This window comes from Podarcis filfolensis (assembly GCF_964270895.1).
Source record: "Podarcis filfolensis genome assembly, chromosome: 5".
Taxonomy (NCBI): Eukaryota; Metazoa; Chordata; class Lepidosauria; order Squamata; family Lacertidae; genus Podarcis; species Podarcis filfolensis.
This window is the reverse complement of record NC_139608.1, coordinates 34,974,102-34,999,025: the sequence shown is the minus strand read 5'-3', so window position 1 is coordinate 34,999,025 and position 24,924 is coordinate 34,974,102. Positions and strand designations below refer to the sequence as shown.

The 24,924-nt window shown below is 44.8% G+C and overlaps 1 protein-coding gene across 9 annotated transcripts in view; it reads right to left on the bottom strand.

Moving 5' to 3' along the window:
* Window positions 1-24,924, bottom strand: part of CROCC2 (ciliary rootlet coiled-coil, rootletin family member 2) — an 89,393-nt gene that overhangs the window by 53,099 nt on the left and 11,370 nt on the right. For 5 of the 9 annotated variants that reach the window (XM_083613657.1, XM_083613658.1, XM_083613662.1 and 2 more), the window contains 14 exons: window positions 24,153-24,298; window positions 20,740-20,892; window positions 19,694-19,777; window positions 18,483-18,589; window positions 17,191-17,350; window positions 13,756-13,862; window positions 12,281-12,478; window positions 10,094-10,190; window positions 9,803-9,892; window positions 8,989-9,204; window positions 8,035-8,234; window positions 6,396-6,578; window positions 5,854-5,998; window positions 3,038-3,184 (listed from right to left, as the gene is read on the bottom strand). In XM_083613657.1, the coding sequence (XP_083469783.1) occupies window positions 3,038-3,184; window positions 5,854-5,998; window positions 6,396-6,578; window positions 8,035-8,234; window positions 8,989-9,204; window positions 9,803-9,892; window positions 10,094-10,190; window positions 12,281-12,478; window positions 13,756-13,862; window positions 17,191-17,350; window positions 18,483-18,589; window positions 19,694-19,777; window positions 20,740-20,892; window positions 24,153-24,298 (2,033 nt within the window). The remainder of the gene's footprint in view (window positions 1-3,037; window positions 3,185-5,853; window positions 5,999-6,395; window positions 6,579-8,034; window positions 8,235-8,988; window positions 9,205-9,802; window positions 9,893-10,093; window positions 10,191-12,280; window positions 12,479-13,755; window positions 13,863-17,190; window positions 17,351-18,482; window positions 18,590-19,693; window positions 19,778-20,739; window positions 20,893-24,152; window positions 24,299-24,924) is intronic. The other 4 variants (XM_083613660.1, XM_083613661.1, XM_083613665.1 and 1 more) reach the window with 2 other exon arrangements.

The following is a 24,924-nucleotide window of genomic DNA, read 5'->3' as shown; positions in this document are numbered from 1 at the left end:
TCTCCCCTCCAACACAGAGATTCTAAGGACCAAATTATGGTCTAGCTTGCACAGCTCTGGGACATGGGTGGCACTGTGTTCTAAACCACTGAGCCTCTTGGGCTTGCTGATCCGAAGGTCGGCAGTTCGAATCCCCGCGACGGGGTGAGCTCCCGTTGCTCGGTCCCAGCTCCTGCCAACCTAGCAGTTTGAAAGCATGCCCAAAAGTGCAAGTAGATAAATAGGTACTGCTCTGGCGGGAAGGTAAACGGCGTTTCTGTGCACTGCTCTGGTTTCGGTGTTCTGTTGCGCCAGAAGCAGCTTAGTCATGCTGGCCACATGACCTGGAAAAACAGAGCGGACAAATGCGGCCTCTAAAGCGAGATGAGCGCCGCAACCCCAGAGTCATCTGTGACTGAACTTAACTGTCAGGGGTCCTTTACCTTTTTTGCACATCTCTTCAAACTAAGCATTGATTTAAAGGAGAACACACAGTGTAGTTGTACACACACCGCTGACATCATGACTCTTCTCTCCTCCTTCTCCTGCCGCGTTGACAGGAGCTAACCCATGGTCTGGCTTAGCATTATGTCCAAACCCCGGCTTGTGGCTTATTTCTCTCCAAACAAAGCATGAATTGTAAACGATGTTTGCTCTTGGCTTACAGCTCATGGGCAGAGCTATAAGAAAGCAGTGGTTGCCATTCCAACTTGTGCTTGTCAGAATCAGCGCCATTTCTTTTTCAGTGCAATTATTTGTTTCGCAGACCAGTATTTAACATAAGTTATATAAGTTTACATAAGTATTTATGGAACTTACATTCATTTCGATGTAAAGGAAATGTCAAAACAATGCTTTTTTTAAAAAAAAGTCATTCATTGCATGCCATTTGCAGAGTTAGAAAAGCAACACAATGCGAACCAATACTGATCAGACTCACTTGACAGAATTCCATCCCTGACCACAAACAAAATGTGTGGACTGCATCAATTTCTGCTTCTTTTTCAGTTTTCATCAGAATTTTCCAACACCCCTACTTGTAGTTTGTTTGGGGGAAATAACTCATGAGTTCAGATATACATTATAGCAGTGTGCCAACAGGAGGAGTGGAGTGGAGCAAAATGCCTGCAGTTTCAGCAGTGTGCACCAGCACTCACCTTTAAACCATAAGTTTAGTTTAATTATTGTTTGAGGTGACATGCAAACGAGGCCTAAATGTGACATAAATTGTGTGAGTGCAATTAACACATTTTAGAATACCTAAACAACAGTCGCGGGGCAGGGGAAGAGGGGCAAACAGCAGTGAGACCACAAGATACAGGAAGGGTTTATCCTTCTCCACTTGTAGTCTAAATGAAAATTGGCTTCCCAAGCTGCTGTTTGAAGAAGGAAGGATGCCTCCCCATTCTCTGCAGTGTCTTTGTGTGTGTGTGGCTTCGGTTGCTATTCACAATTTTAAAAATATGCACATTAATTGAATTCAGCCCATTAAAAGCACATCTAGATTGAACCAAACCTCCTACCATCAGTTCTCATTCTACTCCCTTTGTTTGGGCCTGGTTTTGCTCACATACTGTACTCCAGTGGACATATCAAAATGACCTTCTAGTAAAGTAAATCCACTTAAGTCAGCTCAGTTTCTGATTCACAGTTTCAACTGTGCAGAAACTTTGGAGGTAATTCTGGACTCCGGATTTTCCTTAGGTTTTCTTTTGCTTCCCTTCCTTACCCGCCCCGGCCCCCACTTGCACAAATCAATCGTGACAGGAAAGGGTTTACTTTACTTTCTCCCCAAACTGAGCAGGCGCTTCAATGAGGGCACAGACTTGAAGGCTACGATAGCCGTGCTTGGGTGAATTTTCCCATGTGCTTGTTGTAGGCAGCTTACAAGCTTCCATTAGGCAGCAATCGCATGCTTGAAGTCTTCCGGAAGTTATAAATGCTGTTGGCATAAGCTGTGGAGTGTGTGAGCACTCTTGAGTCCCCCCCATTTCAGGCCTCACTGCAAGTTACAAGCTCTTGGCGGTTACAAGCCCTGCAGGGATGATGGTGCTCATGAGGCCGAAAGCTTTCTGGCACACCATGGGTTTAAAGAGGCTGACAGGAAAGTGTGCATTTTGGCAGCCAGCGAAACCACTGAGGAGAGCTTTGTTTGCTCTGAGCAAGGGACACTCAGGGACTGACAGGGAAACTGGGATTCAGGGCATGTTCTTCCAGGATATGGCTACCACAGTTTTAGGATAAAAAAAAGCTTAGACTAGGACTCAGGGCAGTTGTATTTTGTTTTCGAATTTGCATCTGACAGGGCCAAAGAAGATGAGACAACAGAAGTCCATTATTGGATCTTCCATATTTTTCACTTTTGTAGAAAGTGATGGTGGTGTGTGTGTGTTGGACTGGGACCCTGGTACTAAGGGAGGAGAGAATTAGCTCTCTCCATCACATACGCTGTTTTCCTGATGATCACCCCCCTTCCCCAGTTGCTGTTTGCCCTATTAGGGAAAATGTACAGTATCATACAAAAATGCTATACTAACAGGATAAACAATAGCTTCAGGGAGTTTTCACAGGTATGTTGGCATTGTGAATGGGGGTGAGAGGGTAACAGTCCCTCTCCCAGCAACCAAGTCCCAATTCAAGTTCCCTACTCCTCCCCACACCCTGTAGACAGCTGTTTTTGACATTTTAAACTAATGAGAGATTCAGTTATATTCTCCTTTAGTTTAAGTCTCATTCTGTCATGAGGCAGAGACAGCACTACTCGAAGGTTCACAGCAGTTTCCTACCATCTTCCAAACACAACTAGAAGTGATAATTTCGAATCTTGGGCTCTGCTAAATCATTTGCAGCATACTGTTTGTAGCCCTTAAGGTGATTGTTATACCAGGGGTACAATCTGTTATCTCACCCTCCACCACAATTAAAGCTGGCTCAAATCCTCTGCCAGAGGTAGTTGACTCCACTTGCCCAATAGTAGGGCCATCTGTGCCTACATGCTCACATAAGCAGCGGCTACACTCAACTACACCCTCTGCTACATCCTGGCTGTCTTTGTTACCTGTAGAATTATGCGGTTGAGGCTGACTTTGTCATGAGCCAGCCCTTCGTTAAGAGCACCCATCTTGGCTAACGAGTCTCTCAGCACAGCTTCTTCCGATTTCATCTTGTGTATGGAGAGCTCAAGGTTAGCACTGGTGGCTTTAACCTGAGGAGGAAATTGAGATACTGAATTTCACCTCCAACTCCAGGCTGCTTCCCCTTCAAGGCATAGCAATGGTGCCTCAGATGAGAAGCTATGCTTTAGGGAACAGAGATCCATAAACTCATGCCTAATTAACTTTATGGGGTAATCCAGATTTGACGATAGATAGGCAGCCTTTTCCGTGGAAGAAATGGGTCGGTTGTGGAATTTATACATTAAATCAGCTGGACGGCATTTTGGTTGTAGTCTTTTATATTGCTGTTTAAATATCATTTACTGAGTGCTGAATGGCAGCATCTTCAATTGCATCTGTTGGTGTCTATTTGTGGACTGTGTGGCTTGGGTGCTTCAGAATCTCCTAAATGGTTAGATCAAATTATTGGATCTTCTCAGAAAGCTAAATCCACGAATGCTGCTTATAAATGCTTATTGGACCTTTATAAAGTAGATTTTAGGAACTTGGGAGAATTGTGGAATAGGTAATTAGAATGTGATATAAAATCCAAACAATGGAAAACTGCTTTAGAGTCTGTCCTGAAACTTTCTCTAGATTTGAAATTGAGACTGAGCCTGCCAAAAAAAAAAAAAAAATGTTGTTTCATGAATACTAGTCTCCACAACAGTTGTACAGGAAGACACGGTCCAATTCAGGTAGATGCTAGAAGCGTAATGCTAAAAGGGCCTTGTTGAGGCATATGATGTGGTCACATCCAGTGAGATATATTATTTTTTGGTCTGAAGTTGCTGTTCACATAAATTTTGCATGGGCAAAATATTTGATATTTGTAAATGTTCAGGTACTTTTAAACTATATTACTACAGCTTGGGGATTAATAGCAGGAAAACAAAAGTGAATGTTTTAAGCCTTTATGGCCAAGAGACTTATACTTCAAACCTGAAAGAATAAATACCCACTATCCATTATGTAGTGGTCTGAGGACCTCCTCTCTTTTGCCACGTTTGAAATTTTTTATTATTACTGTGTGCGTTTAAAAATCTATCCTTGAGGTTTTTTCTTTGTTAAATATATCTGTATCTGTATCTGTATCTGTATCTGTATCTGTATCTGTATCTGTATCTGTATCTGTATCTGTATCTGGTCTGTGCCAAACTTTTAAAAAAGGATCTATTTGTCCATTCCACGTTCAATTTAATACCAATCAGTGCCTTTAAAAAAACAACAGAAAACACCCTGAAACTAAAAAAGGGAAGAGGGAATCCTTAGCATTTGTGCATACAAAAGTTAACACTATTTTTCTCTTTAAGATCAAGTCCATTACATAACCAGGCAATATTATGTTAGGAAAATATAGTTTCCCCCCGAAAGTTCATTCTAGCCAAAGTGTGGGTGGCAAAGAGATCTGCTACTCACTTCAGCAGAGCCAATCTGAGCTGCTAGGGCAGTGTTCACAAGAGTGTTTTACCAAAATAGTTACTCATTCAGGGCCTGCCCTAACACTTTATTGGACCATGGCCTTGGCAGGCACATTATTTCCAAGAAAAGAGATTAAACTTAGCACACAGTTTACTGTTTTCAAATATCAAGTCCTGATGATGTGATGGCATGCAATGGCACCTCACCCACAGTTCTGCTTTGCCCTTAAAACATAAGGGACCGAAGCTGTCAGGAATGAAATTTGGTTCTTCTAGGGTGCTGGACTGTCTCAGACTCAGTAATGCTGCCCTCCTGGCTAAGTCTCTGGGATTCACAGTCAACTGTCAGACTGGCTATCAAGATACAACAGCTATGATTTTACAGTCATTCTGTTTCCCCTTCCTCCATATCAGGCACTAATAGAAGCCCACGCGGAAAGCAAACATTTGGTGACATTTTCCAGAGTAAAAGGGCACTGTGCCTTTCTGCCTGGCATGGCTTTGCAATAAACCAAGCTCCTGAGACTTTTGGCAAGGGGCTTTTCCATAAAACCTTGGAACCCAACCATTACAGATCTATGGCCTTAGCCTGGTGGGACAATACTAGCCTCTCCCTCCAGACTCCCTGGTACTAGAAGTGGACAGTGACAGGCTACCAGTTACACTAAGCTGCTGTTATTATTACTTTGCATGTTGCCCAGGTAACTCTTATTATGGGTGGCTAGTAAACTGAATTAACGATGATTAAAAACACATTTCCTGAAAAGTTCAAGGTGGCTAAACAAGAAACATACAAAAACAGTAAATGTTTTACAACTTGTGCTTTGTACCTTTGCCTCCCAAGTCTCTGTACTTGCTGCCAGTCGAGTCCTGCCTTTGCACAACCTCTGGACTTAGCCGCTGCCTGTTCCTATCCTTGACTTTGGACAATCCCATGCTTTGTTCTTAAGGCTGTCGCCTCTTTTCTTTAAATGGCTTCCTTTCCCATCTGACTACACAAGACTATGCGTGATAAAATCCTTTTATAGCTTTTACAATGCTATATGTAATTACTTCACATATAGAAAAGTCAAGATTTTGTTTTCCAAGAAAAGCAAATAGATGGTGGGGGAGGGGGATTGAGGGCCATGTCAGCAATAGTTAGAAACATAAAGGGGAGGACAATATCCTCAGTTAGGGCAATAACAATAACAATAACAATAACAATAACAATAACAATAACAATTTATTTGTACCCCACCCATCTGGCAGGAGGAGAGTTATTTGGCATGTGGAATGTGCCTACTGGCCACCCTTACTTTGGAAAGTGCTCCGCTCAAGCCTTCCTTCGCACTCTCGAGCATATCCTTCTCCAGCATGGCTTGGTTCAAAGTCTCCTTGACTGTCACCAGCTCTTTCTTCAGGGCAGACATCCTTTCCTCAAGCTGCTCCAGGGATCTTTGCCTGAAGAAGAAGAAGAAGAAAAGGTCTAACTATGCCTTGCACCAACCAAGCCAGATTACGCTTAACTCATTGTGTCGATACACCTTGGGATGCCAATTAATGTCGTTGGGGTTCAATTTTTTATTTCCATTATTACAGCTATCTTTCATGACCACATTTTTCTTGTTCCCTGACAACTGGCACACAGAGGCTCACTGCTTCTGAGGCAGAATACAGCTATCATGACTTGCAACGCTGATAATTCACACCAACTACGGCCAACATTATTAGCAAAGGCTATCTATCTGCCCAAGTGTGAGAATCTGGAAAAAAGACCTGCCATGTCTTTGAAGACCAGCACAGAGAGCAGGATTGCCTTGTGCATCAAAGCACTAGGGACACAACTGCAGCACCTCACCCCCGCTCCAGCTCCTTCTTCGTTCTCTCCCTTTCCTTAATGACATCCTCCTTCTGTTCTTCCAGGAGTTTTCGCTGTCTCTGCAGCTCTCCATTCATAGTCTTCAGCCGCTCCACCTCCAGATAGGAGGAATCGAGCTGCTGATTCAGGCTTTCCACTGCCATTTCTGCGGCCTCCTTCTCTCTGGGGAGTGAAAAAACAGACAAAATATGAGCAACCTGGGGGTCAAGATAATGCACCCTGAAAACAGGCCCCCGTTTGTCTTGAGGTAGAAATACATGCTCTGCTTCCTCCACCTGCTTTTAGTGACCAACCACCACTTCTCTTTTGCAAGTAGGTGGGCTTAATTTGTTGCAGAGAAGGGGCAGGCAGGAGGAAGGCAATTAATCCTGCCCCACCAAAGGCCTTGAACAGGAAAAAAAAAGTTTTCTAGCAGCAGGGGACAAAATCATAGAAACATAGTGCAAAGCAACTAAAAGCCATCTATTCAGACCCTCTGCCAAAAGCCAGGAGTATCAAATGCTGCAATCCAGACTCAAATATGCTGTAACATGAAATGTACCTGCAGCAAAAATGCCTCTATCAACCTATCTGCCTGCCTTTCCATCTGTCATCCATCCATCCATCCATTGTATTTGTACATTCCTCATACAGCTTAGTGCAGCTTTCCCCAAACAGTTGTAGCCCAAAAATATCTGGAGGGCACCAGGCAGGGGAAGGCTGATTTAGTGAATCCTTCAAATAATTTAAAAAAGGGCAAGGAGGGGGAACCTGTCAAAATGCAGCAAAAGTTCTTCTTTTAAATCCCCAACTAGGAACAATAGTGCAGGTGCCATTCTATGCTACCCAATGACCTTCCTAGGACAAATTAATTTCACAGATACCCTTTTATATGCGTTCAAGATAAATAACACCGCTTTAATACTGTTGGGGCTAGCGGGGAGAGGCATTTGATAACCTTTGGCAGCAACGAATGCTGATGCATGTTATTCCCAAAGACATTGTTTCATCATCACTTTAAGAATCACTTTACATCTCTTTGGCTGACGACCACAACAGAAATGGGTGCAGAGGTGTGAAATCGCATCATCAAAACAAGAGACCCCTTTTTGTTACTATGGAAAAGTGAGTTGTACAATATTCCTTATCCACCCACCAATCCAAGTCAAACTGTATCATGAATGTGCTGCCCTTAGGTAAGCACAGGAGGCCTCAACAGCTGGCCTATTTAGTTCAGTATAATCTACACACACCAGCTTTTGCCATTGTGGCACCTCCAGATGTGCTGGCTGGTGCTGATGGGAGTTGCTATTCAAAACATCTGGAGGGGACAAGGTTGGCAGAGGCTGGTCTACGCTGACTGGCAGTGGCTCTCTAGGAGTCTTTCCCAGCCATGCCTGGAGATGCCAAGGGCTAAATGCATCACATATGCTCTTATCTCTGAGCTGTGGACCGTCCTCAGATGTGAAGGGATGCATGGCATAGGGAGTTTCCAATCACTGACGCATCACTACAGAGGGCGATGGCTTCCTTTCTGAGACACTTATTTGAAGGTCACAATCTACTTAACCACTTGAAGGACTGAGTCAGAGCCATGTCACTCAAAAGCATTAACAGATCTGAAGGCTCCCTCTTTCACCTTCCGAGCACCTCCACTGAGGCTTTCCAGCGTTGCAGTTCCCTCCTACAATCCTCCAGTGACCGGGTCAGCTCTTCACATTCCTGCCTCTCTTCCTGCAGCCGCTGTTTTGCTGCCTGCGCTTCCTGCTGGCAGTCAGCGAGCTGCTTCTTGACAGTTCCCAGGGCATCCTGGCAAGACTCCAGCTGCACACGCAACTCCTGTTCGTTAAAAAAAAAAGAGGGAGCAAGCAGGAAACCCCTTCCACATCATACAACACGATATGCACGGGGGGGGGGGGATACCCCATTTAACAGGTGGGCAAGTGCTGTGATCAACACCTTCACTGACGCTGAGGAGCTGAGTCTCTATAGCCAGGGAAGCCGGATTTTGTAAATAAATACAGAAATCTGTGGTTTGGGTAAACCCAAAATGTGCAGAAGAAACATTGCATTCATATCTCTGAAAGCTGGCTTCCCGAGCTCCATCATTTGGCTATGCTGCCTGCATGCACGAGGGATATGGACACTAAGAGCCAGTGCAAAAGGGTGTTGCAGCTGTTGCCTGACAAAGGCCAGGATTGGGGGGTGGGGAGAGTTCCTGTGGCGTCAGGTGCACTAAGAGCTCCAGGGGATGGTGGAAAGAGCCGCCAATTTCTCTTGGTGAAATCCAGCAAGGTCAGGGCAGTGTGGGTGAAGCAGCAAAAGTGCTGGATTTGGTGCACCTGCACAGCACCAACCTCACTGTCTCGCCCCTCCCAGTAAACAGCAGCAGTGACGCTGCAGCTGGGAGGCTATTGTTGCAGCGTCTCCTGGTTTCAATACTCTGTGAAATTTACAGTTTTATACATATTTTGAAATAACTGTAAGGTAGAAGCATTAGATGACTGTATCACTGTTCTCTCTCTCTCTCTCTCTCTCTCTCTCTCTCTCTCTCTCTCTCAGATTTATAACTGTAAACTCAGGATATCCAAACCTGCTCATGCTGCTGTGATTTCTGGATAGCAGCACGAACTGCTTGCAGTGCTGCATTCTGAAGTGATGAAGGGTGTGCCCGGGATGGTGATACCCGCCGGCGGTGGGGAGAGCTGGAGCGCAGAGGGGAGGTCTGCCATAGGGTGTCTTCCTCTGACGAGGTTCTTGTACTTTCCAAGGAACCGAGTCCTGTGCTCTTGGATTCAGACAAAGCCAGCTAGGAGGAGGGTTGAGAAGAAGTGAATGCCAGTCAAATCCATCACAAGTTATTATACCGTAATGAGACTGGGGTTGAACTAAGTGGGTTCCCCACATCCCCCACCCTAACTCTGTGAGACTATGGTTGTAAGAAGAGACTGCTAAAGAGGCCTGGCAGATTCCATCACAGGTCTATGAGATTTAGTGGGTCTGGATCGGGCTAGAAGTTTGTGTCTATGCGTAGAGACTTTACATTTGGGGTAAGTTAACATTGCTGGCAGCCACCAATGATGGAAAACAAACTTAGCTCAAGTTCAAAATGGCTGCAGACTGCCTACCACTGATGCATGTCCAGAAGCCCAATGGAGGCTGGTGAGTACCACCAACAAATAGTGGTGGTGAGAGAGAAAGCAGATGGTGTTCTATAGGTTTCTCTCTCACTATAGCACCCTTTAATTTCAGCTGGGCTTGTGTAAGAACTTCCTAGTGAATCGAGCATCAATTTCGACTCAAGTTAGATGTCTACCATCAAATTACACAGAGTGAGTCAGAGTCATCTTGTGAATGTATATATAGCAATTTAACTGGATTACAGGGCAGGTAAAAGTTTCGCACACCTTTGTGATGCTGTTCAAGCTATGTTGCAAATATTCGATTTCTTCTTTCAGGTCCTTCACCTCTTCTAGATCTCCAGTCTTACTGGCCTCCTAGTGTTCAAAGATAAGCAGTTTCTCAGAAATGGACATGGGGAAAGGGCACAGAAAGTATGAGGAGGCAGGTGTGTGTGGAAGTGCAAGCCAGTGTGTATGTATTAGGCCATGCATTTTTGTGAGGATGTATATGCCGGTACGGCTATGTGTGTTTGCCTGAGAGAGTGACAGAAAGGGGGGGTTTGTGGGTACGTATACCAATTTCTGAATGTCCATTTTTAGGGCAGAGATGGTCTTCTCTTTCTTTGCATTCTGTTCTTTAAGTTTATCTCCTAACGTGGTCAACTCTGCAATCCTGTAAGACACAAACCAGACATAGGTGGCAGATTGAGCAGGAGTGAAAACATATGACCTCAAAAGACTCAATTCTTCATACTCTTGGGATCATTAAGCCACCAATTCACACATCACATTAAAAAGATACATGGTCAGAGGCTGACAACAATTTTTAAGAGCTGAAAGTAGCTTCAGAAAGGCTTCCCTTCCCACTATGTATTGTCCTGGACAAGTTCACACAAAGACTGGGAGAAAGCAGATTCAGCAAGAGGTCTTGGGTTGATGGAGAGAACAGTCAATAAGAATCCAGATGGTGTGGAGCCAATTCAAGATCAAGAACCAATGGAGAACAAGAGCTGTCAGATTTACAGCCCTATAGTACCCCCCAGATATCCCAGAGAGCAGACACCGTTTTCCAATAGTTCCTAGGTCCCAGTTTGCCTTTACATCCTCTCTGGACCAGGCTATTCCTTACAGGCTCTGCCCCACTCCCCGAGGAGCAGAGAGCCTCAAAGAGTAGTCCTCTGGGCTAGAACCAAGCACTCCATTGCCTCTCTATTACTTCTTGCCAGTGGTATTGGTGAAGGACCTGAAAGAAGAAATTGAATATTTGCAACATAGCTTGAACAACTGAGAACTGGGAAGTGTGAAGCCTTTGTTCCTGAGGGAGCTAGTCCCTTTGAGACTCCAGCTCGGGGGCTGCTATCTCCAAGGAGCCCACCTTGCAGGGGATGCTGGCTCAAGGTGCTCCTTGCTATTCAACTTGGGCACCACCATGCTGGCTTGCATCAATGGCTCTCCTGACCTGGCTGCCAGCTCTTCCTTTTGTTTCAGTGCCCTAGTCACTGCTCACAGTTGAGATTGTGACATGCAAATATGTTTCTTTGTTTTGTCCCAATGCCACCTCTGGGTTACCGGAAGCAAAAGCTGGGCATGCATAGACATCACAGAGAGTGTCCCCTCCATTAAAAGTGCCTTCCATTCTAAGAGAGCCACTGTGGTGTAGTGGTTAGAGTGTTGGATTAGGACCTGAGGGACCAAGAATATAAGAGCAGCCCTGCTGGATCAGGCCAATGCCCCAGCATCCTGTTCTCACAGTGGCCAAACCAGTTGCCCATGCGAAGCCCGTAAGTAGGACAGGAATGCAATAGCACTCTGCCCACCTGTGATTCCCATCAACTGTCAGTGGAGGTAGAACACAGCCATTGTGATTTAGTAGCTGTTAATAGCCTTGTCTTCCGTGAATTTGTCCAATCCTCTTTTAAAGTTGGTGGCCATCACAAGTTCCATAGTTTAACTACATGCCGTGTGAAGGAAGTGCAAATCCCCACTCAGCCATGAAGAGCACTGGACGACCTTGGGCTAGTCACTGTCTCTCAGCGTAACCTACTTCACAGGGTTGTTGTTGTCAGGATAAAATGGAGAGGGAGACAAGTGTGTACGCCACCTTGAGGTTTTCGGAGGAAAGGTGGAATATAAATGCACCTTTGATAACAGCAGTAACAACACATTATTGTGCCATGATTCACGGATCCAGAGAGATGGGCTGTGTCTAATAGGTCATACTCAAGGTGGACCCACTGAAATCCATTGACTTGACTTGACTAACAAGCCCATTGCAATCAGTGGGTTGATTCTACTGGATATAAAGGTAAAGGTAAAGCTAAAGGTAAAGGACCCCTGACAGTTAAGTCCAGTCGCGAACGACTCTGGGATTGCAGCACTCATCTCGCTTTACTGGCCGAGGGAGCCGACGTTTGTCTACAGACAGTTTTTCTGGGTCATGTGGCCAGCATGACTAAGCCGCTTCTGGCAAAACCAGAGCAGTGCACGGAAACGCCATTTACCTTCCCACTGGAGTGGTACCTATTTATCTACTTGCACTTTGACGTGCTTTCAAACTGCTAGGTTGGCAGGAGCTGGGACCGAGCAATGGGAGCTCACCCAATCGTGGGGATTCAAACCGCAGACCTTCTGATTGGCAAGCCCAAGGCTCAGTGGTTTACACCACAGCGCCACCCACGCTGGATATAGCAACGGGCAAACTTTTACCCCACTTTAAAAGCATGTGCCCCAAAGACCAGAGGCACCTGCGAATGCTCTTCTAACCTGGAGTTCAGTTCAGCTTTCTCTCCATCCCACTGGCTCTGCAGCTGGATCATCTCCCGGACTTTCTCCCGAAGCTGCTTCTCCAGCAAACAGGTGGAGCTGCTTTCCGAGAGGCGCAGGTTGGAATCCAAGTTGAGGCAGGCGGTCTGGAGGCGGCGGGCAGCTCTTGCCATGTCGGTCCCTGCCTCAGTGAGACCTCTGGTAATGAGGGAGTAAAAATCTTTTCTCATTCAGCATTCACACATTTTGTCTCTGGCAAGGCCAGCTGAGAGCCAGAAATTCCAGTTGAAAGCTGGGATGGGTTCTATTTAGGGTTAGGCCATAGGGTCATGGTTTTCAGATATAATAATGTAAGAAGAACCTGCTGGATCAGGTCAATGCTCCATCTAGTCCAGCATCCTGTTCTTGCAGTGGCCAATCAGGTGCCTGAAGGAAACCCACAAGCAGAACCCAGGCACAATGACCGCTCCCACATCAAATGGCCTTTTGCATGGTCACACACAGCCCCCCGGATCCCAGTGCGACTCCTGGTAGTTTGGGCTGACTTCATCCTCCCAGGCTGGATACCTGGAGGTCTCCGCCTACCTCAGCCAATCGCCCAATCCTGCCTGGGGAGGTGTTGCCAGGGGATTGGCCAGGTAAGGAGAGGGGCCATCTTGCCCACACAACAGAAGGTGAAGCTTACCTGCGAAGCAGCAGTTGGCTCCAGAGCTTCTCCCACCCTCTCCACCCAAGTCTTCTTTGCAGATTAACCTCTTCTCCACAGGTATACAGGCATTGTTACGTCAGGGTCAGAAAGGAATTTTCCTGCATTGGCAGGTTTTGCCTTTCCCGTAGCAGAACGTCACAACTTTGGCAGTTTCAGGGCTTGGGCGGAATCCTTTAGTCTATCTTCCTAAATGGAGGGGGGCGTGAAGTGGTGACCCAAGCCCCCCTTGTGGCAGTGATTAAAGGGGTCTTGAGGGGAGGCATTGGCCATACGCTGAGAGGTTGTCATTGCTCTCCCGTCCAATGGCAGCAAAATGGGGGGCGGGCTCTCTGCTTGAACATATGTTCTCCATAGCCAGTCCAAGCCCCACACATTCTGGATAACCCTGAAGTCTCCCAGATCCCCGGATGGGGACTGGGAAGGATAAACGCCCAATGCCTGAGCCTGAAACTTAATAAAGTTGTGGCCAATTTTAATCCCATGGCACGTTGTCTTGAGTCATTATTCCGCTCGGGGGTCGCCTAGGGTTGGGGGGACTCCGCCTGTCCACGCAATACTCTGCTGTGGTTTCCAGAAACTGGGATATATTTTGTCCCTCCCCAAATGCTTCGCATTGGCGTTTCTGGAGCTGATGACACTCAATATTTTTAAACAACGAGGTCCCGCTATGAAGGCATCAACAGCACAGGGAAATCTTTCAGGCATTTTCTAAAGAGCCCTCAGGGTCCCTCTTGTAGCAGTGCTGCTACACTGAGGGAGAACCCACCTCTCCATGGTTGTGCGGAGCTCTGCAAAGTTGCCACGGAGTGTGGCGGCTTGACGCCACAGCAGCAGGATCCCACTGTGCTCGCTGCTTAAATAGGAACTGTAACTCTGCAAAGGATGACGGAGAGAACAGGATACGGACATGTCACCAGTTCCAGCACTTCAACATTTTATTAACTGAGAGCTGCAGAAAGTTACCTCCCTCCGACCCCCATTTGTATTACTCGCTATACTAAACCATCTTCCAAAATCTGTTCAAGGTCCAATATGAATAAGGCATGGGAAACAATGTTTTTGCCCCTGCTGCAGGCAAGTAGAAGGGTTACAGAAGATACTATTTAAATTTACCTACAACTCACTAGTTTGCTTTCCTGGCACTTCTTGTTTTGCAAGCTGCGATGGACGTTTGGAAAAGTAAGGCAGAAAATGTTAAATAAATAACTTGCAACTAACCTTCAGTTTCCAATAAATAGTACTTTCAAGCCAGGCAGGGATACTGCTGCGTCATCCCCGAAACACACAACAAAACTGTTAAAATGCAAACCAGGAACTCGACGAAATGCTTCCTCTCCAAGGTTGTAGCGAGGCTGGCATCAACTCTGGCTGAGCAAATAAGAGCTCTGAGCTCAGAACTTGGCCAACGTATATATGAGCTAATATTTTGCTGTACACATGAGTATGTCCCAGTGCTTGTAAAAAAAAACCCTATACATACAGATTATTGTTCTGCAGTCCAAATAAATAAATAAATAACACCACCAAGGGCTTTGCTGTTTAGAACTGGAGTTTTCAAGGTTTCCTATTGGATCCAGACTCCTTCTCACAGAGAAGCTCTTTCATAATACTGGAAGAGCTCCAGCAATGCCTTGGTGGTCTCCGCTCCATAGAAGGGTAATCCAACAGCAATTTTAACTAGAGCACTACTACATCTGGTTAATAGGGTATGGAAATACTAAAGCAGTGGCAAATATGACATGATAGAAGTGTCACTGGGTTAAAAATGCCAACAGCCCATTATGGAATCAGAATGGCCAAGATCACTCTGTTTGTTCTGAGAGAGGGGTAGTCAAAGAAAGAAAGTCAGAGAGAGACAAATGGCTTCTCAATCAGGACAGATCATATTCAGGGAGAACCTAGAAGAACAAAAAGCTGCACCAGGCCAATGGAGGGGGAGACTCTCCAAAGAATCAGAGAATTGTAGCAAAATATTCAAGGTTAGTGGGCTGAAGCTGCTAAGATGAATGAAACAATGCCAACAGAGCAGAGAGCCAAGAAGTACAACTGACTCCAGTGTAACAATTCTCACTTCAACACTAATAGTCCATCTTGACCCAACAAGAAAAGTGATGGGCGAAGGCCAAGTATTACATATTTTGGTACACAGCTTGTTTACAGCCGGCATTTACAAGCAAGATAATTATGAAGATCGGGAATAATTTATCTTTGAAGCAGCAGAGTCAAGGACAACTTGGCCAAGAGGTTTTTACTGTGAGTGTTGGAACACTTCCCGTTTTTTCTGGTGGCCAGGAACATCAGTGTAGTGATGTGGCATTAACCTTCTAGCAGCATAGGAGATGTCATGAAATTTCAGGTGGAAGAAAGAATTCTGGATTTGTTCCTGTGCTGGAGGTTCAGCGCCATTAACCTAAGTAAGAGCCAAACAAGGGAGGATGACAAAGAAAAAGGAAACCACAAAGGTGCTAGCATAAGACAGAAGGACTAGGAAATGGTGCTATTTGTGTTTGCAGTGATGCTAAGGCATAAGGTTTTGTTTAGTCAGCTATACTGAGCATGAGCTGTGTGCTGCAGCGTATCTGGACAAGGATGCATAAGGACAGAGCAAGGTGGCATCAAGCCAGCATGGGCCTATTGGTGGGACCAGCAGACTGGCTTCACCGATGGACCCACGCATATCCCTGAAAGCAATGGTTGGGGCAGATTCCAGATAGTGAACAGTGCGGCAAGGTTACAATAAACTGTACTCTACGCATTTGGAAACAAACCCAAGGCAAAACTGTTGATATATGACAACAATTCTGAATTCACTAACCCTGTACAATGTTCGGTGCCCCTCAGTTTTGTAGATAAAACTCTTTAGCAGTTGGCCTGTGTCCTCTTCGAGAGGAGAGATGCTTATTCATTGAACCAAAACACACACTGCCTTTGCTAACTAGGAACTCTGCATTTTGCCAAATACAAATACTCTGCCAAACCCAAGCTGGATTTACAATGCATAATAAATTCAAAAATGCAGCGTCCACAACCAACATTTATTTTCTAGAGAGTTTATTTTGATCTGGGTTTTTTTATGATATAGAAAAGAGGGGACAGTAAGAGAAGAGGGAAAAGGCGCTCCCCCCAAAGAAGGAGTGGGGGCCAAACTATAAATGATTTTTATGCACGCAACTAGCAATAGCATTGCTTGTTTTTAAGGTAAACAGCGGGGGGGGGGGGGGGGCTTGAACAGGACAATGTGGGTGGTGGGTGGGAGAGTGGGATTGAACCCTTTGCCAACACTGTAGTCCTGAGCCAGATCAGTTGCTCCTTCAATACATAACATGTTATATAGGCATTCAAAGGAAAGCTCCCACTGCCAACAACAGGACTGCAAGGAAAGAGGGAATACGGGCTATGGCACTCCCCAAAGGACTGGAACTGGAGAAATACAGTTGTACCTCAGAAGTTGAACAGAATCCATTCCGGAAGTCTGTTCGACTTCCAAAATGTTTGGAAACCAAGGCGCAGCTTCCGATTGGCTGCCAGAAGCTCCTGCAGCCAATCAGAAGCCGCAGAAGCTGCATTGGACATTTGAGGTTCCAAAGAACATTCACAAACTGGAACACCAACTTCCAGGTTTGTGGCATTCGGGAGCCAAAACGTTTGAGTCGCAAGGCGTTCGTCAACCAAGGCATACGTATAGTAATTTTAGCGCCTGCTAAAAACATTCCTGTTTAGACAAGCCTACCTAGATGCTTAGAGAATGGAGGTAATTTTAATCACAAGCCTACCTAGATGCTTAGAAAATGGAGGTAATTTTAATCAGTTTTAGTATTTTAACTTTTGTCTGCTTTAAAATAGGGCTGTACATTTTTCTTGATTTTCTTATCTTTTTGTAAACCGCTTTGAGGGTTTTTAAAAAAATAAAATATCAAAATAATAAAACAGCAGCCTGGAGGGACCATGAGCTGAACCAGTGAAGGTACTGAAGATGAAACAGCGATAGTTGACTCTGAATTTTCTTGTCTTGGCAGGAGTGCTGATCCTATGAACAGCCAACCCAACAAGATGCTGAGTTGAGCAAAGAATTGGTACAAAAAAACTCCCAGTGCCAAATCTGCTACAGGTGTATAGTACAATGGTGCAACATGAAGAAAATGGATTTCTAATCATTATGTTGCCTGGCATTTCAAAAAGCAACCAATAGGATATGTTGTACCTCCCTGCCCTTGTGCCACTGGGACTCCTTCTGTTCACTCCTCAGCCTGTGCACTTCAGCGGTTGCCCTCTCCAACTCCCCTGCTAGTCTTTGTTTTGAGGAGTTCATCTGGTCCAGCTGTTCCCGGAGAAGAGTATTCATCTGAGAAAGACTGGTGCTCCTAAGACAAAAAATTAGAAAGCCAAGGACAGTGTTTTCCTCCACAATCACAATATGGCACACTAGTTCTTTTGAATCCAATAATTCCTATTTTTTTTTAAAAAATATAATTTTTATTGAATAATTTTATGTTACAAAAAACAATACAGCCATACTACCACTAAATATAATTAAGAAATAAAAATTACATACATCAATATTTTAGTTTGTTATTTGTTATTTACCGTCTTATTTCCTCCCAAACATTGCATACAACAACACACATATGTGCAGACACCCACACACCCGAACACAAAATGATAATAATGAAAGTAAATATTTTTTTGAATCCAAGAATTCCTCTATGTCTTTATGTCTATCCAACGACATTAGTCACAACAAAGGCTTTGTACTAAATAATAAAAAAGATGGTGGGTTTTGAGCAAGTCCCACCCTTTGGGACAAGACCTGCCCTTATTTGTATGACATCAGGCATAGGGCAGGGAGGTAAAGGTTGCCCATAATGGCCTCATGGGCGAATGGGGAAGCCCAGTGAGCTGGAGGTTCCCCACCCCAGCTTAGGATAAAAGGAATGGAATATGGATCTGACACACCTAAAATATTGTTCATGATTTGCAGTAATAGATTCAGGGATGCTGCTACCATCAAATGAAAGTTCAATGACATACAGTTGTACACTTCAAATGGAACATTAATTTATACCATTCCTATGGATAAAATACCATGACCACAATTTAAAGAAATAGTCACCAGTGGGGGACCTCTAGCGTACGAGTCTAATTATGCCCAGCATGGCTCCCAGGTGAGGCAAGGCCCTTTCCTACAAACCATGGCCACCTGCCTCACACCTGGCATCCTGTGGCATCAGATGTGGGGCAGGATACAGTTGTCTATCAGGAGCTTAAAGGAACTCTTGATGGTGCTTTCAAAAGCAGGGATCTCTGTCGGCGCTGAGCAGTTGCAGCAAACCTCTTTGAATGTGTTCTCTCTGCCTCAACCAGCTGACTGGTGATGAAAGTGTGTCTTCAAAGGAGGCTACCATAACCACTGATCAGCTGATCACTGAAGAGCAGTATTGCCAGTATACAAATGTACCATATAAACAAACCCCCTGAAGCAAATGGCAACCTCACCTCTGCTGCTCCTCTTCCAGGTGGATGAGAGTGCTCTCCAGCTCTGTGTTGTGGTCATGCTCAAAGCGGAGTAAATGCGACTCCGTTGAGTCTAACCTCATCTGCGCCTAGAAAGATGACGGATTGTGCATCAATATTAAAGCAGCGCACAGAATGATTGGCTGGCAGGAGCTATAGAAATATGCATGTCCTTACATATATGTTGTACAGAACAGAATCTGTTTAAGGCAATAGGAGACTTTCTCAGAATCCCGAAACTGCTTTTTTAAAATAAATATTTGGATTTGGGAGGTCTGTGATTGGGAGAAAAGGTAGGCAGCATTAAAGACAGCCATTTCCTAAACCCTCAGAAATAAAACAGGTTCTGGGCAGGGTTTTTTCATAGACGTGGGAGAGGTATTCATCCCACATAGCTCTGTATTTCTTCACATGACACTATCATGTCATAAGAATTCCTAGAGCCTAGTTCCTTCAGCTAAACTCTTCTCATGGGTAGTAAAAAAATGTGAAGCGAAAGAATATGATGGCAACAGGCTAGATGTGGATGGGAAGACTTTCTATCCTTTTTTCCACACCAGCATGTCATGTTCCCCTGCCCTGGTCACCTTTTTCCTGAACTACAAAAGCCCCAAATGTGGTAACCTTTCATTGCAGGGAAGTTGCTTCAACTACATGATCATTTTGGTTGCCCCTTTCTGCACCTTCTCCTGCTCAAATTGCACTGTGAGGCACTAGGGATCTCTAGTTAAAGCGCGGCGATAATTGCCTTTTAAGAACTGCTCCATGTTTGGGCTTCTCACATATAATTGTAGTCATGCATAGGTTCCCCTCTGTGAATTATAATCCCCTCTAAACCCCACAGGCTTTAGCCTTATATAATATTATTACCCTGTTGTGAAAAAGGCTTTGTACCCAGAACGTCCTTCATAAAATAAAAGTACTCCACTGGTTGCCTATATGGCCCGTACTTTACACACACAAAACACCACCAAACTGGACATTCAGAAAACCAGTGGGAGTCTTTAAATGATATGAACTACACAAAGACTACTTGTACCATGTATGTCATTAGGCTGTCTGCCAAGCGCTCGCTCCAATTAAAGGTGCATGGCGTGAGGGGACAGTGATCTACAAATTGCCCACAGTGCTAACAGTCAGGCTGCCACATGCTTCATCACGATCATTTATAGCATGAGAAAAGCCATGCGCACCATCTGTTTCTGATGCTCACACTCGGAGGTTTTCTCCAGCAGTTGTTGCTCCAGCTCCCCACATCTTTTCTTGTACTGCAGCATCTACGCCAGGGAATAGAAGCAGCAAGGCACTGCTATGAAACCATCACATCAGCGCAAGGATTTATGCTTGCCCCATGGAACTTCCCCCATGTGTCCCCTCCCCAAATTTGCACCAGAGGGTTACGGGGTAGGGGTGGGGGACTGTCAAAATAGATTTAGAGGGGTGTAGGTTGGAGAAAAGAAAAAGAGGAAAGTCCCATTGCATTGTAGGGGGTTGGAGCAGATGAACCTTGAGGTCCCTTCCGATTCTGCAATGCCATGATTCTAAGTGTCTATCCTTGTGCTGACAGGATGGTCACTTAAGACTGCACTTAAGACTGCCTTAGGTAAAGAGTGGTCTGCATTCTTGTCATACATATGCAGATGTTTCCTCCTCCTGCCCCCACCCTCTCTGACCTCAGTCCAGACAAGCAAGAGGCCACACGCCTGTTAAGTAAAAGCACTCCAGAAGGGCATGCAGCAGAGCCATTGAGGAGTATAGTCTGGATAGAGAGAGTGTGGCCTCGGAAGAGTCTTAAGGGCTGAATAGAGGGACCTGGAACTCTGCCTGCACCCCTGTTTAAAAAATACCCAAAGCTCCTCCCCAGAGCTTTGGACAAATCAAGGGAAGGACTTCTTAAGAACCTAAGATGCCGTCTAATGCTATGTTTGCCAATGGATCCACATGGAAACAACTGAAACTGCTGGTTGGTGGGGGCTTCTTTCTTCTTGTAGTCTCATAAAAAGGCCTGGTGTGCTGTTCTCATCACCTGTGAGAACTGGTCCCTACAGAACGCATGGAACAGAAAATGCTAGGCAGGTACAAGGAGCATGCTTTCTAAATCAACAAGACAGGACCAACAAACCTAATGGAGAACTTCTGCAGCAAGCCCCACTGCTGAGTCTTTATGGAATCCATCTGTGAGACCCCACCATCTTCCCATTCATGAAAGGTAGTGCCTGTGCAAGGTAATGCCACCCACCTTGTTCTGCATCTTCTGCACTAGCTGAGCCTGGCGCTGCTGCCCATCCTGGTAGGCTTGCAGCTTGCGCTTGTATGCCTTCTCATCCTCTTTGAACTGCTGTCTCATCTGCAGGAACATTGTGCTTCCTTCCTCCTCTCCTCGGAGCTCCAGCTACAAAAGCAAACACCCTCCCTGATCCAAATGGCAGAGCAAGGGTCAGGAGCAGAACAGCAAGGAACCAATGCCTGGCTCCTTAGATGTCATACAAGAGCAATGTGGCAGTATGCAACCAAATGAATGGAAAATAAATAAATCTGTGTTTGAAAATGAGCTCTAGCTTTGCAGAATTCAGGGTTTCCAGCATGGCTCCCAGCTGTTCCTGGACCTCTGGACAACAGAAACTCCCTTTCTCTGAAATATACATTCAACATCCCAAATACTCAAAATCTTCATGCCTACATTTCGCAAATGTAATGAGAATTCATGCAAATATGAATCACTGAATTTGCATGATCTTCTTTCTCTCTTCCTTTCAGACTGTAATGCGGCTGAAATCCTGCAGTTTCAAATTGGCTAAGGCTGGTTACAAATTTAGATCTTTGGCAGGGGGAGGTTGAACAGGAGGAAGAGACTTACAGAGAAGCTGAAAGGTCAGTGTACCTAACAAGAACATTACTAAAGGCCTTAAGGGAAGGAAATATAGTGGTGATGGGCACAGAATCTTTCTGTAGACACTGCTGGCTCATTTTGTAGAGTCTCTTGACATCTAAAGGGCGATAAAACAAGCTTTGAAAAAAATGAAACTTGAGACTATTACAGCACAATCCTATGCATATTTCCTGAAAAGTCAGTCTCACTGAGACTTATGCCCAGGTAAATGTGTACAGGATAGCAGCCTTAAGCTGCAACACTAAACAGACGTACAGGAGATTAAGTCCCACTAGACACACTGGAACTAAATTATAAACATGCATAGGATTATTCAGGTCAAATAGTGCCCTAGATACTAGGTCTCACACAATCCTGCACTTTGCACTACATGCAGAAATACACCTGCTCGAATATATTTATGAGTTGGTAGTTAGAACCTCAAAGCAAATGGTGGCAAAAGCTTCCTCATGCAACTCAAATGCAGCTCATTCTTCTGCCTAGCAAAATTTACAACGACTACAGCAGGGGTGGGGAACCTCAGGTCTGGGGGCGACATGTCACCCTCCAGGACTCTGTGCGACCCTCAGGACTCTTCCAGGCCACACACCCTTCGTAGACTCCCAATTTCCCATGGCACATCCTTCACTGGCCCTGCCCTGCACCCCCCTTGACTGTTTTTGCTTGGCTGGACTGTGTTCTTGAACTCCGACAACGCCTCTTACTTGCCTAGATGGAGGACAGAGAAGGGAGGGTGTGTGGGTTTGCGTAAGACTAGCCTACTATATACAGGTAAAATTTACATTTGTTTCTCTACCCACTTGTTCCTCTGGACCCACCTACCACTGACCCACAGCCCACAGAAGGCGACTCAGGAGGAAATGTGGCGCTTGGTCAGAAAAAGGTTCTCCATCCCTGCCCTACATGAATCAAGACCTCACCCATTCATTCCGCTTCTTTCGGCCTCCCAAATAGCATTCATTCCATTGCTCCCATTCAGCAAAAAGAAGCAGCTGGGGGCAGGGCAGCGGTCCCAGTCTGTTGGAACAGCTTTTTGGAGGGCTTGATGCTGAGTCAGGCCTGGATCTCCGTGCCTGTCATGTGGACTGGAGGCAGGGATTGTTTGGACTTATAATTATTTATGCTCCTCTGGATGGGAACCTTTGTCTAGCCAAGAATGTGCCCTATGTTCTCCAGGCAGCAAACCAAGCACCAGTTTCTCCCGGGGAAGGGGCCACAACAGCTAAGCACCATGACCACCTGCAACTGCGTACTCCAGAAAGCAGCAGTGTGTGAAAACAGGGCCAACATCCTGTCCGCTCTAGCACGCCTGAGGAGATACCAATGGACTGTGTCTGCGCACCATAATCCCCCAACATTTGCACACTAGAATGTGATTCCTGGCAATTTTCCTTCAAAGGGTCGCTGCTGCAGCAGAATGCTAGATGGTTGGTTGGGTTTAAAAGCAGCTGCTCTGCCATTCTGTTTCCGAGTCTACTTTCACACAAATAAACACTTTGAAAACATATTAGCTGCATCTGAGTAATGAAGACATACTGGCCAAACATTATGCTTATGTTAACCTTTCATTCTTAGGTATAGTGTGCTTACGCCACTGTACTGTACACTACTTTTCCCATACTGTAGTATGGGAAAGACACTACTTTTCCCATACTGTAGTATGGGAAAGACAACCTAGCAGTCTAGTTTATCTATTCAGGCCCTCTTCCTCATTATTTTGATTTATTTCATAGGTGCTCTTCAATTACTTACAAGATAACATATTATTACAGTACTGTATTCTACTTTCAGCTGGAGAATGACACTGAACCAGATGGCACTTGCGCGGACTTGAATTCAGGAGCCACTATCTTATAAAAGGGGAGTGCAACTTGATAGAAAATGGGTGGGGTGCTTCCAGCCATCAAAAAACATAGACTACTGCAAAGAAATAAGGTCCTTTTGCTAGAAGCTCATCTTTTCCTGATTGAATGTCTTTCTTACGAAACTCTGCCTGGGTGCTCCTAAGATTTACACGAGCCCAAAACACCACAAAGCCTAGATGCTCAATGATAGATATATTTTTCAATCTTTTCAGATCCAAGTCTCACCTTTCACCCCAAACTGTAATATTAGACCCACTTTATTTATTTTTTTAATCCTTCTCTCATGTGGTCATCGTGTATGACTATCTATGTGTGTTTTGATTTGGAAGGAGCGCCCAGTGACTTCAAAGTGGAGCCAAACTGATAACCATTTGCAAAGAATATGGCGAGGTGCTCCAATAGTCCTATATACAGCCTGACTTTTGCGATGTAGACCACAGATTCTGAATGCCCTTCCTTCTTTAAAACTGCTTTTGCTAGGTCTCAAGATATGTTTATGGCATTGAAGGGCAGCCAGGACTACAAGGAGTAAAGCAAACTGTAACCTACTATGTAAGTTCTTGTGGGAGAGCAGCCAAATGAAACAATGGAACCAATGTCCATAAGCTGTACATTGTCATGTCACAGGACCTGCCCAGCACATGGGGAAGTGTGCATGACCAAGAGTCATGGCAGTGTAAGGTTTATCTGAACTTATGAGTAAGCCCTCCATCTTAATTCTCTCTGTGTTGCCAGTCAATATGTCCTCAGCTGCCAATCTACACCAGCTGCAAGAGAGAATGATGGATAATTGTTTTGTGACGGAGCTCTCAGCTGGATTTGTGTTTTTGCAAGATTGTTCCATACAAAAAGTAGCTTGTTTTTTTTAAGATGGGTTTCTTCAAATGTTGATCTTACCCTCTCACTAACGGCATGGTATTTGCTAGCCAGCTCATCCTTCTCCGCACGAGTTTGTGCCAACAGGTCCTCAAGGCGTGAGAGCTCCTTCTGCAACAAGCGGTTTTCTTCTTGCATATTGACTGCAGAGGCTGTTTCTGACAAAGCTGGAAACAGCAATAAAAGGAATAGGTTGGCTGCAGGTAGCAAGAAGGGACATATTTAATTCAGTTCACAGTGAAAGGTGAATCTACCAAATCCACACTTTTTGAAACACTATGGGAACACAACCATTCTAAATTTGCACTTATCTGAATTTTGCAATAGAGTTCTCCAACCAAGTGATGTTTTTACAAAAATATATTCATGTATAAAAATTGCTTGCAAAAATGTGCACATTAGTCAAAACTACCTATAAAAATGTGCTTATTAAGAGAATGCACACGCAGATGCCTGAATGAATTTAAGATTAGAAAAATTAGAAACTGCGAGAACTTAAATTGACAGATAATTTCATTCCTAGTTCCAGGAAAGGCAACCTATGAACAGACTGAGGATGTTCACCCTACCAAGGTATATGGATTAACCCCTTAGTACAAAAACCTTGGGATTCAAAGCATAAGCACTTAAGTTATCCAAAAGGGATGTATTAATACTAAGAACTGATTGCAAGCAAGTACTTGATACAAGATATCTGCCTTATTTTGCTAAAGCATCTTCCAATAAAAGTTTAATGTTTTAACATGGCAAAGCACAGCATTCTTTCTCCCTTTTTAAGGGACAGGGCCCATTC